The sequence below is a fragment of the Phocoena phocoena genome, chromosome 12 (assembly GCF_963924675.1).
Source record: "Phocoena phocoena chromosome 12, mPhoPho1.1, whole genome shotgun sequence".
NCBI lineage: Eukaryota > Metazoa > Chordata > Mammalia > Artiodactyla > Phocoenidae > Phocoena > Phocoena phocoena.
In genome coordinates, this window is record NC_089230.1 from 41,455,105 (window position 1) to 41,473,622 (window position 18,518).

Consider the following 18,518-nt stretch of genomic DNA (forward strand, 5'->3'; position numbering starts at 1 on the left):
AGTGGGATTTATATCCTTTTCTGTTCTCTGGAAAAGCTGTGTGAGATTGAACTGCTTTTGTAACCTTAATTGCATTGTGGTTCATGTGAAAACAACTTTTGAAACTTGTTAAGGCCTAGCATTGTGACCTCACACATAAAAGAAGTTTAATGTTCTGAGTGCATCCACTCGTTTAATGCAATGTAGTCTGTATTCCGGTTCATTAAATCAAGATTTTAAGCTATTTTCTTCAAATATTCTGTATTCTTTTCAATTTTTATCTTCTTGATCTATGAGTTTCTAAACACTGATACTATGATGGTGTATTTGCTTATTTCTTCTTACATTCTATCAGTTTTTGCTTTGTATATTTAGAGGCTTTGTTATATGCATACAAATATAAAATTGTTTTGGCAACTTAACGAATCATACTTTTTGGCTTAGTCTGTGTTATTTGATATTGTATAAGCTGTCTGGTATATCTTTTTTCATCCACTGACTGTTTTTCTGCATCCTATGTTTACGTGTGCCTCTTGCCCAACACATAGAGCTGCATTTTAAAAAATAACTAGTCAGAAGTTTTGCCTTTTAAATAAAAATTTTATTCCACTTACATTTATTGGATGGAAAATAGACACATCTGTGGAAAGACAGGAGGAAAGAATTAGGGGGATAGTTCATAAAAACGGAAAGTGATTGTTTTAGAAAAAAATTAAGGAATGTACTATCTTCATAAGTTGGTAGATCTTGATACCCTTCCAAGTGAAATAGCCTCAAAATGTAAGTAGTTCAGCTGTGGATCTAGATGATAAATTCATGAATGCCAGAATCATAATAGTATATTAAGGGAAGCTAGTGAGTTTAAAATCTCAGGTGGAGGATAACCCTGTTATCCTATGAAATGTTATTTTGGGATCACCTTTGAAGACAAAATAGTAGGCTGAATCATCAATAATTCTGACCATTATGGTCTTTTAAAGTGTTCTTATAACATTTAAGTTGTAGATTTTCTTCTGGAAATAAGCTTTTTAAGTGGATATATATATTTTCAATATTTTGTTAAAATGAAAAGCATTTGGATTTGTTTATTATAAGATGTTCTGTCACAGTTGTTATGCTGCCTGACACGTGGTAGGAGATCAGTAAATATTTGACATCAATTGTAGTAATATTTTTTGGATCTGTCTTCTAAGGTAAAAGAAATAAAATCAAAAATAAACAAATGGGACCTAATTAAATGTAAAAGCTTTTGCACAGCAAAGGAAACCATCGACAAAAGAAAAAACCTACTGAATGAGAGAAAATGTTTGCAAAAGATATGACCAATAAGGGGTTAATATCCAAAATATATAATCGGCTTATACAACTCAATATTGAAAAATAACCCAATCAAAAAATGAGCAGAAGACGTAAGTAGTCATCCATATGTATACTTTGGAAAAATGTCTAACAGGCATATGAAAAGATGTGCAACATCACTAATTATTAGACAATGCAAATCAAAAACAACAATGCCATATCACCTCTTACCTGTCAGAATGGCTACTATCAAAAAGTCTACAAATAACAAATGTGGAGAAGAGGGATGTGGAGAAAAATGGAACCCTCCTACACTGTTGGTGGGTATGTAAATTGGTGCAGCCAAGATGGAAAACAGTATGGAGGTTCATCAAAAGACTAAAAATAGAACTACCATGATTCAGCAATTCCACTCCTGGGTAAATATCCAAAGAGAACAAAAACATTAATTCAAAAAGATACATGCACCCCTCTGTTCATAGCAGCATTATTTACAATAGCCAAGATATGGAAGCAGCCTGCGTGCCCATCAGCAGATGAATGGATAAAGAAGATGTGGTATATATTGGATTGGCCAAAAGGTTCATTCAGTTTTTTCCACAAGATGGCTCTAGTAGCCCTTAGGTGTATTTAACTTCATTTGAAACAATTTTGTTAGATTGTATGTGACAGCTGTCATATCAATGTGCATTTAAAAAAAGACCAAAATTGGCTAATTTTTGTATAGCCATCTTAATATTGAAGATGGAAGAAAAAAACAACATATTCAGCATATTACACTTTATTATTTCAAGAAAGGTAAAAACGCAACCGAAACACAAAATAAGATTTGTGGGACTTCCGTGGTGGTGCAGTGGTTAAGAATCTGCCTGCCAATGCAGGGGACAAGGCGGGTTCAATCCCTGGTCCAGGATGATCCCACATGCTGTGGAGCAACTAAGCCTGTGCAGCACAACTACTGAGCCTGCGCTCTAGAGCCTGCGGGACGCAACTGCTGAGCCCATGCGCCACAACTGCTGAAGCCTGTGCACCTAGGGACCATGCTTCGCAACAAGAGAAGCCACTGCAATGAGAAGCTTGTGCACCACAATGAAGAGTAATTCCCCACTCACCGCAACTAGAGAAAGCCTGCACGCAGCAATGAAGACCCAGTGCAGCCAGAAAAAGAAAAAAAAGAAAAAAGATTTGTGTAGTGTATGGAGAAGGTGCTGTGACTGATCGAACATGTCAGAAGTGGTTTGTGAAGTTTCGTGCTGGAGATTTCTCGCTGGATGATGCTCCACGGTTGGGTAGACCAGTTGAAGTTGATAGCGATCAAATTGAGACATTAACTGAGAACAATCTACGTTATACCACGTGGGAGATAGCCCACATACTCAAAATATCCAAATCAAGTGTTGAAAATCATCTGTACCAGCTTGGTTATGTTCATTACTTTGACATTTGGGTTCCACATAAGTTAAGCAAAAAAAAACCTTGGCCATATTTCCGCATGCTATTCTCTACTCAAATGTAATGAAAATGTTCCATTTTTAAAACAAATTGTGACAGGCGATGAAAAGTGGATACTGTACAATAATGTGGAACGGAAGAGATCATGAGGCAAGCGAAATGAACCACCACCAACCACGCCAAAGGCCAGTCTTCATCCAAAGAAGGTGATGTTGTGTATATGGTGGGATTGGAAGGGAGTCCTATATTATGAGCCCCGTCCGGAAAACCAAACGATTAATTCCAACAAGTACTGCTCCCAATTAGACCAACTGAATGCAGCACTCGACAAAAAGCATCCAGAATTAGCCAACAGAAAACACATAATCTTCCATCAGGGTAACACAAGACCACGTGTTTGTTTGATGACCAGGCAAAAACTGTTACAGCTTGGCTGGGAAGTTCTGATTCATCCGCTGTGTTCACCAGACGTTGTACCTTTGGATTTCCATTCATTTTGGTCTTTACAAAATTCTCTTAATGGAAAAAATTTCAATTCTTTGGAAGACTGTAAAAGGTACCTGGAACAGTTCTTTGCTCAAAAAGGTAAAAAAGTTCGGGAAGATGAAATTATGAAGTTGCCTGAAAAATGGCAGAAGGTAGTGGAACAAAAGGGTGAATACATTGTTCAATAAAGTTCTTGGTGAAAATGAAAACTGTGTCTTTTATTTTTACTTAAAAGCTGAAGGCACTTTTTGGCCAACCCAATATGTATATAATGGAATGTTACTCAGCCATAAAAAAGGATGAAATTTTGCCATTTGCAACAAGGGATGGACACAGAGAGTATTGTGCTTAGTGAGGTAAGTCAGATAGAGAAAGACAAATACTCCCTATGTTAATGCTTATATGTGAAATCTAAAAAAGGAAAACAAATGTATATAAGAAGACAGAAACAGACTCACAGATACAGAGAACAAACTAGTGGTTACCAGTAGGGACGGGGAGTGGGGAGGGGTTAGATGGGGTATGGGATTAAGAGGTACACTCTACTGTGTATAAAATAAGCTACAAGGATATATTGTACAGCATGGAGAAATATAGCCATTATTTTGTAATAACTTTAAAATGGAGTACGATCTATAAAAATATTGAATCACTATGCTGTGTACCTGAAACTAATATAAAATTGGAAATCAACTATATGTCAATAAAATACAAAAATAAGAAAATTTTTTAATAAAATAAAATTTATAGGGCTTGATATGGTGAGTGGTAGAAAGTGACTCGGGTATCTAGCTTAGGTATTTGGACAGATAATAATGCCACTATTGGAAGATAGGAATCTGTACTTCCTGTAGAGGAAAAATACATTGGATGGCAAGACATTGAGTCGTTTGGCTATGCTGACTTTGCGGTGATTGTGAGACATCGAGGCTGGAACTAAGTAGAGTGTGCAGGCTTGGAGCTAAAGATCGGGCAGTTCTGGAAGCCATTTAAGTAGAAGAGGAGCTTACCCAAGGGTAGCTAATGAGAAGATTGCTGGTAACAAGAAGTGCACCAATATTGAATTAACAGAGCCGGGAAAAGCGATTGAAAAGGAGAAATCAAAAGCATGAGAACAAGGATTAATGGATATCAGAAAAGCATGAAAGCAGACACTTGCAAGAGGGTGGAAGTGTCAGTGTCAGACGGTGATTAGGATCAGACTGTGAGGCCTGAAAATGTTATGCAATCAAGAGTTCTCTGAGGACTTACCTGTAATGTCAGTAGAATAGTAGGATAGAGGCCAGAGTTAATAGGTTTAATCTGAATCATAGTGGATGACAATGCTTTTTTAAGACTGTATGTAAATGGAAGAGAAGAGGAGAATGAAGTTAAATTCTTTCTTCAACCTTGTACCAAAAAAGCTCCAGGTGGGCTAAGCATTGAAATGTAATATTAAATCATGAATATAAATATAAATAAAACTCAAGTGACAGAAATACAAGGACAAAGAAGGCTTTTTGAAATATGATGGCAGTGTCATGAATTAAAAACACAGAATATTTGTACAGATATCAAAACACACCATAAGCAAAATTATGAGAGGAGAAGCTGGGAGGGGTGGAATAGGTGATTGGCAAATGTATGAGTATTGATCGGTACCTAATATTTGTATGTTGCTTTCTAGTTAAAGAACCTTTTTCCATATATCCTTGAACTTAATTATCATAGTAACTCCGTGAGGTAGGTATTTTTACTGCTGTTTTATACCGGCAGACCCAGAACTTGAAACTAGATTTTCTCGTAAATTCAGTCCCCTTTAACTCTGTTAACAGTCACTTTTCTTCCATTCATTCATTCACTGCTGCAGAACACATTCTGCAAGCCAGATCAACACAAAAAGTAGAGAAGATACAAGTAATCTATGTAGACTAGGGAAATGTGACATAAATACAGTGACAGAGAAAATTTTACAGCATTGTAAATGAATATTATTTACAAATATGCTAGTTAATTTTCAAATTTAAGGAAAACTGATGTCTGCCTATGAGAATTTAAATTTCTAAAATGACTCAAAGTAGTTGAACAACCTGGCCAAACCAATTATAGCCATGAAAGAAACTAAATAGTCCAACATGTATTTAGAGAGGCACTAGACCCAGAGGATTTTAATGGATGAATGATACTAAATTTTCAAAAAACAAGTAAATCTTAGCTATGAAAATATTTCAGAGCCCAGAAAAAAATGGAAGCTCCCAGCTCATTTTATGAGGTTGGCATCCCTTTAAAGATACTAACAAGATAAAATGCTGCCATCCCTGGAATTGTTCAGCATGTGCATATATCTGCATGGAAAGGAGACAGGAAGTTGGGGGCAGGGGATTTCGGGTCAGAGAGGGGATTAAAGAAGGATTTTCAGTTTTCTTTGTGATGTCTGTATTTACAGTGAGAAATACTCAGGTATTATTTTTTAATTACCAGTTGTCATTTCTGTAGAGTTTTGATAAGCTCGGCTGTTTTATAAAAATGAGATTTTTACTTTGTAATATTTTCTTAGATAATTGAAAGTATTTCATTTACTGATTTTATAATAGCTCTCATTACTTGAGGTCTGCTTAATCAACAAATTGTCTATTAGCTCCTAATTTCAAGAGTGTGTGAATTCAACTCTTAACAATTTCAAGACACACATTTTTTATGGAAACATAGAGATCACAACATATCCTAATTTAAGCTACATTTACCAGCTTATCAATATTGACCTAAATCTGTCACTTTTATAAATAGATGGAGAACAGGGCTCAAATGAAATATAAGTGATTCAATTTTAAAGAGCAGTTTTAAAAATATTTTTATCTAAAAGATCCTTTTTTCTCAATCTTGGGTATGATCTTTATCTTCAATTCTTTTTTATAGGTATTTGATTATATGATAGAACCAGGAATTCACAGGAGCTTGAGGTATCCATGTATTTACATGGTTGCCATGACAAAGGGAAATCATAAATATAGAGGTCTTTTCAAAAAACAACAAATGAAGACTATCATGGTTGAGTGCTTCTTCCAAATTCATCAAGAAAGATCCATCAGTAAAATTACATCTAAAGAAAAGACTTTAAGAAGACAAACGTGACTGTTTGCTAGTCGATTACACTGAGGTGTATTAAAAGTACTGTATTTACTTGCAGATTGGCCACCTCCAAGAAATGGTAAGCAAAAGTGAACAAGGTCTTGGCTCTGCAGAAGGACTCATTGCTAGTCTTCAGGACTCCCAGGAAAGACTTCAAAATGAGCTGGACTTGACTAAAGGCAGGCTGAAGGAGACCGAGGATGCTCTATTAAATGCTGAGGTAATGTCATTATCCTGTTATAATCTAAATATCAGCGAGGTAAAAATATAATTTACTTTGCTTAAAGTTTATTACAAACATCACATTTATATATAATTATTATTATTAGTTTTCTAGGACTGCCATAACAAAGTACTACAAACAACAGAAATTGGCTTAAAACAACAGAAGTTTATTCTCTCAGAGTTCTGAAGATTGAAAGTTCAAAATCAAGGTGTTATCAGGGCCATTCTCCCTTTTAAACCTCTAAGGGAGGATCCTTCCTTGTCTTTTCCAGCTCCTGGTAGCCCCAGGCATTCCTTGGCTTGTGGCAGCACAACTTCAATCTTCTCTCTGTCTTTGCATGGCATTTTTCCCGTGTCCTCACATCTTCTTGTAAGGACACCAGTCATACTGGATTACGAGCTTACCCTATTTCAGCGTGGCCCCATCTTACCTAAGTACATCTTCACTGACCCTGTTTCCAAATAGCATCACGTTCTGAGGAACTGGGGTGTTAGGACTTCTACATATCTTTTTGGAAACACAGTTCAATCCATTTACAGTTAGTACGCACAGTTCTTTTACTGGTAAGAGTTGAACTCCCATGTATAGCAACTCAGTGGTTCTCTGTGACCTACAGATTTTGGAAAAGATTTGTCTTTCCTCTTCAGGGTCATGAAGAAGAGCAGATATTTAGACTGCATTAGAAGGTAGAGAAATGAACCATACATCTAGGGGGACAGTAGCTAGAGATTTATCATTTTTTCTTTCAGAGAGATGGTTTAAGGTGTGGGCTCTGAAGTAGGATTGGTTGGGTGTGAATTCTGCATCTATCACTTAGTGTGTAACTTTGGGCAAGTTACTTTTTCTCAGTCTTAATTTCTTCATCCACACAATGCAGGAGAGGTGGGGGATGATGATAATGCACGTCACACTGCTGTTGTCATAACTGACCGAGGTAAACCATTACAGCACAGCGCTTAGCAAGATAGTAAGCACTCAGTACATGTTGCCTTCAAATTTTATTTTTTTCGCTTAGAATTGGATTCAGTTTCATTTCTTTAAGTTCCTTGCTCATATTTACATTGTCCTTCTATCAAATAGTAGAACATAATAAAAAACTTAAGCAAAACCGTATCAACTGTTCATTTTCTGTTCTGCTGGACAAATTTAATTGAGAAAATATAAGGTGCTGCATCACAGTTTACCATAACTTTGAGTAAGCTTCTTAAGAGCAAGCGCTTTCTTCTTTTCCCACCCCAGTAATGTCTAATAAAGTGCTTTGCATTCAGTAAAAGAGATACTCTTCGAGAAATTCTACTCCATTCAACACTGTCTTTGGTGGAAAACATAATTCTTAGAGGCAGAGTACTTAGTGAAAATGACAGTTGGCTAAGATGGCTGAATTCAGGTTTCAGTACTTACTGCTTACTAGCCAGGTCAACAATTACAGCCCTGACTTGCTACTTTCCCATCAATCTGCATATGCCCCTGGCAAGTGGGTGATCCAGAAAGGGTCATTGTGCAGTGTGCTACTGGCAAGTGGGTGATCCAGAAAGGATCATTGTGTTAACAGAAGGATGGACCATCATCTCTTCCTTTTCCATTGTACCCTAAGAGCAGCTACACTGCTGGCAGGGATCGATGGTTGCCAGTGTTGTCTGAACAGGTCACATCCAGCCCCAAGCTCCAGAAAACCACTTGATTTATGCTACTCTACAGAGACTTCATATATATCATAATAACACTAAACCCATGGACCACTGGTTTGAAGTTACAGGATGAAAATAGAAGCCTAAATTTCTCATGATTATTTTAATCACGTCAGTGAGATACAATGATAATGCTTAAGCTTTGTAGATAGCATACTTTTGACATGAATGGGAATGAATTTTAACAGCGTATCTGCCTATGTAATGTGTGTACAGGTGAAGATAATTGAATTCTTTGATACCTATGATATGGAAAATTTAGTTAAGATTATTCATTTAATGCTGACTTTAAACTATTAAAATAATTTGCAAACTTATAAGCCTTAATAAAATATAGTTTGCACAAGGACATTTAAAATATTAAATGGGTACCATGATTTTATTGTCAGAAAATCTCAAGTAATTGTCATAGATAGCACTATCAATTATTGTGCTGTAGAATTTAAAAGTTATAATGCAAGCACTCCGTTATTTGAAATAAGCAACAGTGACTTTGCTTTTGAAGACTAGTCTTCATTGAAAAGTTTTTATTCTTCAGAGTGAGCTAGAACAAGAAAGGCAACAGCATGAAGAAACACTTGCTGCCATGAAAGAAGAGGAGAAACTGAGAGTGGACAAAATGGCCCATGACTTAGAGATAAAATGGACTGAAAACCTTAGGTACATTCTTTACTCAGTAATGTAATCTTACCTATACAGACGTGCAGAAAATGGTTTTCTGTCATATGGCTTATATTGTCTCACTGTTGAAGCTGTAGTAGCAGCATTTTTAATGAATTTTTCCCATGATTAATTGCAGAGAAATTGGAATTCTCTTTTTCTGCTTAAGTATAGATTACTTTTTATTTCATTTCCTGGACTATAACATAGGAAGAGTACTCACCTGAAGTCAGAGGACTTATTGCTCTCATACCTATTCTGCTGTTAATAATTTGATAAATAAATGATCTTGGATAAGTTACCAATTTACTTTATGGTCCTTAACTATGAAATAATCACCTCTTATTCTGAGTTGGCTTTTGAGGAGGATTAATTAAATGCTTAGAAAACCTGCAAGCAACTATACTGCAGTTATTGAGAGGAATAATTCTCTTCACAAATTAAGTGCATTTGTTCTATTTTAGACAAGAGTGTTCTAAGCTTCGCGAAGAGTTAAGGCTTCAACACGAAGAGGATAAAAAGTCAGCGATGTCTCAACTTTTGCAGTTGAAAGAGCGAGAGAAAAATGCAGCCAGGGATTCATGGCAGAAAAAAGTAGAAGATCTCTTAAACCAGGTAATTAATAGTCTGTAGATTATGGAGGTTCATTTTCTTTGACATTCTCTAGCTACAGAAATATAAAACATTGTATGTTATTAATTCACTGTATTTTGTCATTTTTCATAAGGCAAACTTAAAATTTTTTAAATGTATAAAATCAAGGAGACAGAAACTTATGAAACCGTGTGCTAAATAATTGTGTTACATCTGCAGTCCTAAGTACTGAGAAGCACTTACAGTTTTTTGGTTTAATATTTGAAATGAATGCATTAAAGATTTTAAATGGAAAACTTTTATTATTTGAAAGTATACCATCTTTTTCCAAGCCATTAGATACCATTTGGGCAGTGGAAGGTAAAATTTATTAGATGTTATTCTGATTTCCTAAAACCACTTACCAGAAGTGAGTAATTTACTTTCTCACCAACAGGAAGTTGCCTCTTATGCTTCAAAATGACATAAATGAAAGGTGGTTTTCTAAATCTATCTTCTTATGTCAGGCTTGTTACTTCCAGAACATTTATAACTGTAATTAAAAGAATTTGCACATTTTCACTCATTTACACAACTTCTAAATTTATGAATTCTTAACAGTCTCCTGCAAAGCCAGTAATTAAATAGGACTGACTGCATGAGTCACCACTTGATAAGCAAGTGCAGAACTTGGACGAGAGGCAGCTCAGCAGTACAGTGCCAGAAATCCACTATTATCTTTCTATTGTGATCATGATGAATTTCAAAATAAACAGGGCAAGCTTTTTGTAAAATGACTTATTACATAGGTACATACGTGCAGTGTCTTTCAAGAGCACTTTGAGCCTGCCAGTTCGTGACTGGTATTTCATAATAACTTATAATGTTACTCTGGAAAGGGAGTATACCTACATGAATATTTATGAGCTTTTGTGAATAAATAAATCTGAAACCTTTGAAACAAAAATAAGAAAACAACAACTCTCATTAGAAGTTGGTCAGCATGTTAGCATTGCTTATTAGTTACCTTCTGTATACTTACATTACATTTCTACTTCGGGATCTAGAAGGACAAGTTTTACTGGGTAGAGTGGTACTACTCCTCTATGATGTTCCGTACTTTGGAAGATTTAATTTTATCATATAATTCAACTACATGATAAAAATGGAAAACATCCTTAAAAGTCCGCCTTGTTTTTCAATCAGGAAGTATTGACATAGACATTTTCTGGCTAGATTTGGCAATGTAAAGAGGGCCCACCACTTCTCCCACCTGTTTTCTATCAAATTATTTTATTCATTATTCATTTACTCTTTCTTATATTAAATTGTCAGATTTCATCCATGCTTCTCTGATATTCTTTTCTTATCTTGTCTTTTTTTTTTTTTTTTTGATACCTCGTCTACATTGTTCATTCCCGAGAGGACATAATGCTTTGCATCTTGTTCGAGGTCTGTGCATCATAAAATACTTCATTACATGTGGCTCCAATTTCTACTAGCTTGATAGAAAGAATTTTTAAATCAGTTTTCAAAGCAGATTAACCATAAATACCAAGATAACCAAGAATTAATTGCCTCCAAAGGTAAAACTGTTCTGTGCTGCTTCAGGCCATCAGGCCATTTCCAAAATTACAGTATCTTCCTTTCTCGCCACTTCTAAAATATATAGGCCACACACATTACCGTAGATAAGCTGGAAAATAGCTGTTGCATCCAGGATTGTCTACCTGAGGAAAGTTAAGAAAACAACTAAACAAAGGATTTCACGTTGAAATGAAAGTGGGTATTATGTTAGAGGTTTCACTCTTTGTAGACGTATGAGATGACAACGGTTCTAGCAAGCCAGCAATTTTTTAATGGGACTTTGTTTTGGAAAGAAGACCCTTCCTGGCCCTTTGGATCTTGTTCTCTTGATTCTTTCTGATAGTTTCCTAGAGGCTGTGCTCTGACACCTGCTCCACCACTTTCCACTTGCCTGACTCCTGCTCAGCCCAGCTCCTCAAACCTTCCACCCCCGACCCTGAGTGCTACAGCCACTCCACTCTGTTCACCCAGCACAGCCTGCACCCCTCCGCACTTAGGGAAAACAGACCCGGCTTGGGGTTCGTGACATTAAGGAAGTAAGAGTAGAGAATAGAATAGGAAACAGCCAGGGCCTAGGCAGAAGCGTATGTTATGAAAGGTATCAGAAGATCTGCATTTTCATGTATTTTAATTATTTCTGAGTGAACTGAACACAAGTCTAACTTTTGCGCCTTAGCTTACATGTATTTCATCCTACTTAGAGCAAAGAAGAATTTGTCTTTCACATGAATTTAAACTCTTGAGAGTTAAATTTGATTTAAACTAACCCTCATAGCCTATGTATCAGAAAAATGGGCATAGAAAAGCATAAGAATTTCATTTTTCTTTAATCAGATGTTTTTTACTTTATGAAAAGTTCCAAAAGCTATTATTTTCATTCTGTGCTCCAATCAGAGCCTAATTTTCTTTTTTTTTTTTTTGCTGTACGCGGGCCTCTCACTGCTGTGGCCTCTCCCGCTGCAGAGCACAGGCTCTGGACGCGCAGGCTCAGCGGCCATGGCTCACGGGCCCAGCCGCTCCGCGGCATGTGGGATCTTCCCGGGCTGGGGCACGAACCCGTATCCCCTGCATCGGCAGGCGGACCAATCAGAGCCTAATTTTATATCTTTTAGTTTTCTTTTAATATTTCATTGTGTTCTTTTCTTTCTATTCAATGATTACACTTCAGTGCAAAACTAATTATGCTTCCTGGGCTGATCGGTGCATACATTTGAATTCCTTGAAAGCAAAAGAACTACATTGTTATTTTTCAACTCAGTCTAAAGCAAAGCGATTATATAGATTCCCCTGTGATCGTATTTTCTATTTGTGATCCTAAACTGTCATCATTTATTTCTTTATTTCACCTTTTTCAAGGCAGATTTAATTTTGGAACCAATATGACTTCATATTCCAATGCCCTCATTCAGATCAGTGGACTGAGAAATTTGAGAGACACACGGATCATTCAGGCATAAAATTATGGAATTTTGTAGTTCATGTGTGTCTTTCCATTTTGAACTTTGAGGCCCCAAGGTCATTTAGCTGGTTTTAGTGATGTATATAACACAATTTTTACTCTCCACATATTTACGGTGTAATAGGGGAAAGATTTGGATACAGATACCTACAGTAAAAGTCACTGTGTAGTAAGTGACTTTATAAATGGTCTGGACAGTTCGTACTGTAGGAGCAATGGTGCAGCAGCTCTACCAGCTCACCAAGCTTGTCATGCACATACCTTCTCAGCTTCATATTCAGGGTCATCACGGCGGTGGCTTGCAGTCATCCATGGTGGGAGTGTTTACATCACAGATACAGCACATGCTACAGATGAGGGCTTTGTTTTTCAGGGAGCTGTTAAACATTTACCAACATACTGCTGGGTAGGAGAAAAGAGTAGAGGAAGAGTAGTATAACCAGTGCGATTGGGAAGGAGTTCATTGAGGAGGTCAGCTTTAGTGTGACTCTTGAATAAGGTGAAGGATGAACACAAGTATTTTTATTCATTCACCAAACATTTAATTGAATATACTCTTATTTCCCAGGCACTGTGAGGAATACAGAGAAATAAGAGGACAGTTGGGGAGAGAGATCATTGTGAAAAACTTTGACTTCTAGGCTTGAGAGTTCAAAGTTCGCACAATAAGCTGTGAGATTCTATCAAAGGTTTGTGGACAGAGGAATAACATGCTGAAATTTTTATGTTAGACAGCTTAATATGGCTGTGATGTTGAAGTGAGGATGAAATGGAGACATCTCGATATAAATCCCTAAGTTAAAGTGTCTGAAGCAGACCTCTTGAATGCGTGCCATGCACCCCTCTGCCATGCCAGCCTAAGGCAGCCCGCCCCTCCTAGACCCCTGCCGTTCCTCACTGCTCAGCCTCCTCTCTCACACCGAACAGCCAGCCTGTCAGCACTTCCTGCTCTCTACCTTCAGAGTAAGTAAGCCCGGATCTGCCCGTGTCTCACCACTTCCTGCACTACTAGCCCAGGCCAAGCCATATGCAGTTCTCTTCTGCACCGCACCTGGAACCTACCTACAAATTGCTTTCCATCCGGCCATTTTAAGTTGGGGCTTCCCTGGTGGCGCAGTGGTTGAGAGTCCACCTGCCGATGCAGGGGACACGGGTTCGTGCCCCGGTCCGGGAGGATCCCACATGCCACGGAGCAGCTGGGCCCGTGAGCCATGGCCGCTGAGCCTGCGTGTCCGGAGCCTGTGCTCTGCAATGGGAGAGGCCACAACAGTGAGAGGCCCGCGTACCGCAAAAAAAAAAAAAAAAAATTAAGTTGGATGAAGTTATTCTTCTGCTTCAAATCCACCAGTGGCTTCGCGTCACGTTTAGAACACACTCCACACTCTTATCATGGCCTGCAGTAGCCTCGTGATTCGGACCTTGTGATTTGGCCTCTGGCTGCATTGCCAGTGTCATCTTCTGCCACTTTCTCCCTTCCTTTCTTACAGTCATACTGAACTACTTGGCGTTTCTGGACCACACACACCAAGCTTAATCCATCTCAGGGCCTCTGCATCTGCCAGTCCCTCCAAACGGAATCCTCTTTCCCCAGATCTACATGGCTTGTTCCTCAATTTGTTCAATTCTCTGCCCAGATCTTAACTCCTCAAAAAGAGCTTCCTTGACCACTTTAAATAGCACCCGCTGTCACTCTCTGTCTTCTTATTCTGCTTTGTGTTTCTTCAGAACATTTGTTACCACATAGCATCATATTGCTTCCCTTCCCTGTTAGAATGTAGCTCCATGAGAGCTGATCTTTATCTGTACTGTTCACTGCTGCATCCCCGGCAGCTTAAACTGTGCCTGGCATGTGGTAAGCCCTCAGTAGTTGCTGAATAAAGAAAAGCTGAGGCACGGCATCCAAAGAGGAAGTTGTCACGTATATGAAGTACAAATAATTCTACCCAAATAGGACGTGAGTTAAGTTGATTTCACTGAGAATTACCAGAAAAACTGTAAAGGAACAAATCATGTAATTTGATGGAGTACTTTGGTAAAGGAGAAGGAAATGTTAAAACTGACCCAGGATTTGAAACCAGGATAACGAAAAGAAGACCATCGTCTGAGACAGGGAGGTCATGACAAACCACTTCACTGAAGGGGGCTGAGGTGGTGAGTGTGGTTTTAGACGCATTGATTCTACAATCCCAGGGTATTTTGGCATTTGTCACACTCAGTAGGAAAGAACAATGACATGAATAAGAAACAGAGCATTAAAATCAATGCTCTTGATCAAGAGTGACTGAAAAGCCAGTTTCTTAAGGCTGTTGCAGACCGCTTTCTGGTTTCTAGACTAGTGCTGTCTAAAATGGTAGTGACAGGCCACCTATGACTGTTCAGCACTTGAAATGAACTTCATCCAAACTCAGATGTCAGTGTAAAATTTATACCGGGTTTCAAAATTTTAGTATGAAAAGAGAATGTGGAATGTCTCACTAGTACTTTTTATATAATTTCATGTTGAGATGCTAGTGTTTGGGATATATTGGGTTACATATATGCCTAAAAATAATTTTACTTTCTTTTTAATATGGCTACTAAAAAATCAAAATTACATATGTGGCTCTGAATTATAATTCTATTAGCACTGGACTAGACTATTTAGAATGCAAAATTTTGAGTAAATTTGGCACTATAAGCTCAGGACTCATTCTGCTGGCTCTCTCTCTTAACTCTTTAAGAAGTTTTATGTTAGGAAGAAAGGAATTCTCTCTCTTTAGAAATCATATTTCTGTCTATTGAAAAAAGATTATATTTTCATCAGTTTTATGCCCATTTTAAATGAGTAACAGTACTACCGTTTAATGGAAGAAGAGCTGCAAGCAGATTCTGAGGTAGAAGGAATAGAAAAGGACTTGGAATAATCATCTCTTCTCAGCTGATTCGAACCATGACCTTGACAGAAGCCCTAAGCAGTGCCAGGAGATCAGTGAAGCTTGACCCTGAAGGTTCAGAATCCTCTCCCAAGAAATTAGGAGGGCAGGAACTATGTAAAAGAAGCATCAGAGATCCAGCCTGAACCCTGGGAAAAGAGAGAACTTGGGTAAGGAAGAGGGAAGTCAAAAGAAGAAGAAGCAGGAAGACGAAGGGAAATAACATGGAGAAAAGAGAAAAGCCAGCTAGAACAGAGAGTGGGAATAGCAGGCATGGCTCAATTTTGCTTTCTCAGAAAATGTGGAATGGAATTAAGGTCTACCAAAAACCAGCCAACATCCATGATACGTCATTCTTCCTACTTCAGTTCCTGGATTCAAAGTTAATTTGCAATGTTTTCCTTAGTAAATACGGAAGTTTAAAATTTTTCTTCAGTCAAAAAAGTTAATGACATTCTTACTTCAACTATGTTATATCCTCTTTTATCAGACCTATGTTATTTTTATGCTTTTTTTCTTCTAAAATAAATAGTACTAAATTGCTTTCTGAATTAATTTGCAAATCTAAAAATATTTTATTTTCTTTTCCCTGCCAAAAACTCCCTTTTGCAAATTTAAGTCTATCCAGTTTTTATATTGACATCTTTAGGAGAAGAGAGTGAAGAGATGAAACTATGATATCTATACCTAACTTTAAAAGAGATGTTAAAATACTGGGTAGTTTTAATGTGTACTGAGTGTGTGTGTGTGTGTATCTGTTCTGCAAAATACTATAGTAGGACTGTGATGACATGCAGAACAGTTTGTGCCTTCAGGGGTACTAGGGCCCAGAACACACCTGAGAAATACTTAAGAATTTCTAGGTGGCACTGTAGTAATAAATCAATTTAATCTATCTCTATTTCCTATGGCAAGATACTAAAAAGAATTAAAATATTTTGGATATGAAGGCGTTTAATGGATGTATGATTATAAAGTTATTTAAAGACGTAGTCTCTGAGAAGTGTTAAGATTACCTAACATATTAGCTTTTCTCTGCCTTAATTTCATTTAAAAGCCAGTTATTACTAATTTAGTTAAAACATTAAATAGTTGTTCATGACTTTTTCTTCTATTTTTTTGCTTCAGGAGAATTATTAAAGTTGTGATTCCTACTTCTAATCTTAGGTTTATTGGTTGCTTTTCTCTAGATATTAGTATATTTGAAATTAATATTAGAAAAAGCTTTATATAGTTTAAGAAATTACAGTATTGTATATTAAGTATTTAATTTTGGAACATTTTATTAAGATCTAACATATTTTACTTGAATTGCAACATAAGATTAGTGTAGATATTGCTTCAAGGAATTTAGAAATTTAACAAATGACATTTCTTTTGTTAGTAATGAAAATTTTATTCTATATATTGGCATTTGATGACATTTTGACATATGTCAAAAATTCAGTGCTTCTGATATGCCATGCACTGTGTCAGACCAGTGATGGGGTTGTAATGATCTCTGCCTTCTCATTGCTTGTAATCTAGAAAAGAAGGCAAATAGAAATAACAGTGTGACACATTAATTCATTACAACCATGGGACACAAGTGTATGTACCATTAGGACCTACCATAGTCTGGGAACTTGGGGAAGGCTTCTCTGAGTGGGGGATCCTTTACCTGAGACCTGAAAGAGAAGCAATAGTCAGGCCAAGAGGGGAAGGAGAACAGCAATCTGGGGAGAGGGGGAAGTACGTGCAGAGTTCCTCAGCCTGCCCCCAAATACCTTTGTTCTGGGGAATAGAGAACTAGGAAGGTGGTAGAGGTAGGCAGGGTCAGATCTTGTTTGCCTTGTTGAGACTTTAAAGGGCAATGAGGAGCTACTGAAAGGTTTTAATCAGGAGCGTGACGCATTCAAATATTGAAATTTCAAAACTCTGACTGCAGTATGGAGAACAAAATAGAGCAGGGCAAGATAGGTGCCATTCAGTGTATGTTGCTTCCCTCTTGGCAGTCTGTCTTTGTTCAGATTAATATTTTCTGAACAAATATTTAGTATACTCATTAGTTCATTTCTCTGAAGGGTTACATTTCTAAGTCTTAGATTCTGTTGGCTTTTGTCAACAGGATTTATGCAAGATATACATATTTTTTCTAAATAATTTCTTTCTTTTTCGTTATCTAGAAGTTTCTCATTACTGCCTATGTTACTGTGGGGAAGGGGAAAAGGTAGAGTAGTAAGAACTGACTCAATAATAAAAGTCCATGTCATTCATTTAGTTTCTTAGTAAACGTTTATTGACCACTTACTCTGCCAGGTACCAAGTCTGGCATTTTGGATACAAAATATGAACAAGGCAGGGTCCTCTAAAAGCTTGTAATTCAGTGGATTTCAATAGTTATATACCAATATGATTGCAAACTACAAACATGTAAAAAACCTTGTGCTATTTTCTAAATGAATAAACAGGTTTAAAACAATGAGATTACTTCTAAGAGCATAGTTTCTTAGGTACAAAGCTGTAAGTTTCTAATTAAGTGCAGCAATTTTTAGTTATTTTCAGTTTTCTTCCTCACTTAGCTGAAAGTCTTTTTATATTCGTCCTTCAAGACTAGAAATGCTGAAACACATTAGTAAGCCTTCTATGCTGAAGTATCCAAGTGCTTTCAATGAGCTGAAGAGGACCTCTTGAGGCCCTTTTCACTCATCTCAAAAACTAACAAGTAGCTTAAGATGCTTTAAAACAAATTGACTATTATATAGGGCATTGATTTTTATTAGCACGGATCTTGCTCATATAGAATATTGCCAAATAATATTTTTGCATACAGATTTTTAGTACATCCGATATTCTTTCAAGCAGACATTTACTTGGGGGATCTCATCCAGTTTTGTGGTTTAAACACCATCTGTATGTCAGTGACTTTCAGAGTTAAACCTCCAGCCTTGATATCTTCACCTCAATTCAGTCACTTGGTTGTCTAATAGGCATCTCAGGCTTAGCATGTCTGACTCAAAAGTATTGATTCTCAATCTCCAACCCATCATCTTTGCTTCTTGGCACTGCTTTTTGCTCAAAGGATGAGGAGTCATCCTTGCTTTCCCTCT

General features: G+C 37.1%; 1 protein-coding gene across 3 annotated transcripts in view; it reads left to right on the forward strand.

Annotated features, from left to right (window-relative positions):
- Positions 1-18,518, forward strand: part of FAM184A (family with sequence similarity 184 member A) — a 119,630-nt gene that overhangs the window by 69,285 nt on the left and 31,827 nt on the right. For all 3 annotated transcript variants that reach the window (XM_065888811.1, XM_065888812.1, XM_065888813.1), the window contains 3 exons: positions 6,383-6,544; positions 8,777-8,898; positions 9,363-9,513. In XM_065888811.1, the coding sequence (XP_065744883.1) occupies positions 6,383-6,544; positions 8,777-8,898; positions 9,363-9,513 (435 nt within the window). The remainder of the gene's footprint in view (positions 1-6,382; positions 6,545-8,776; positions 8,899-9,362; positions 9,514-18,518) is intronic.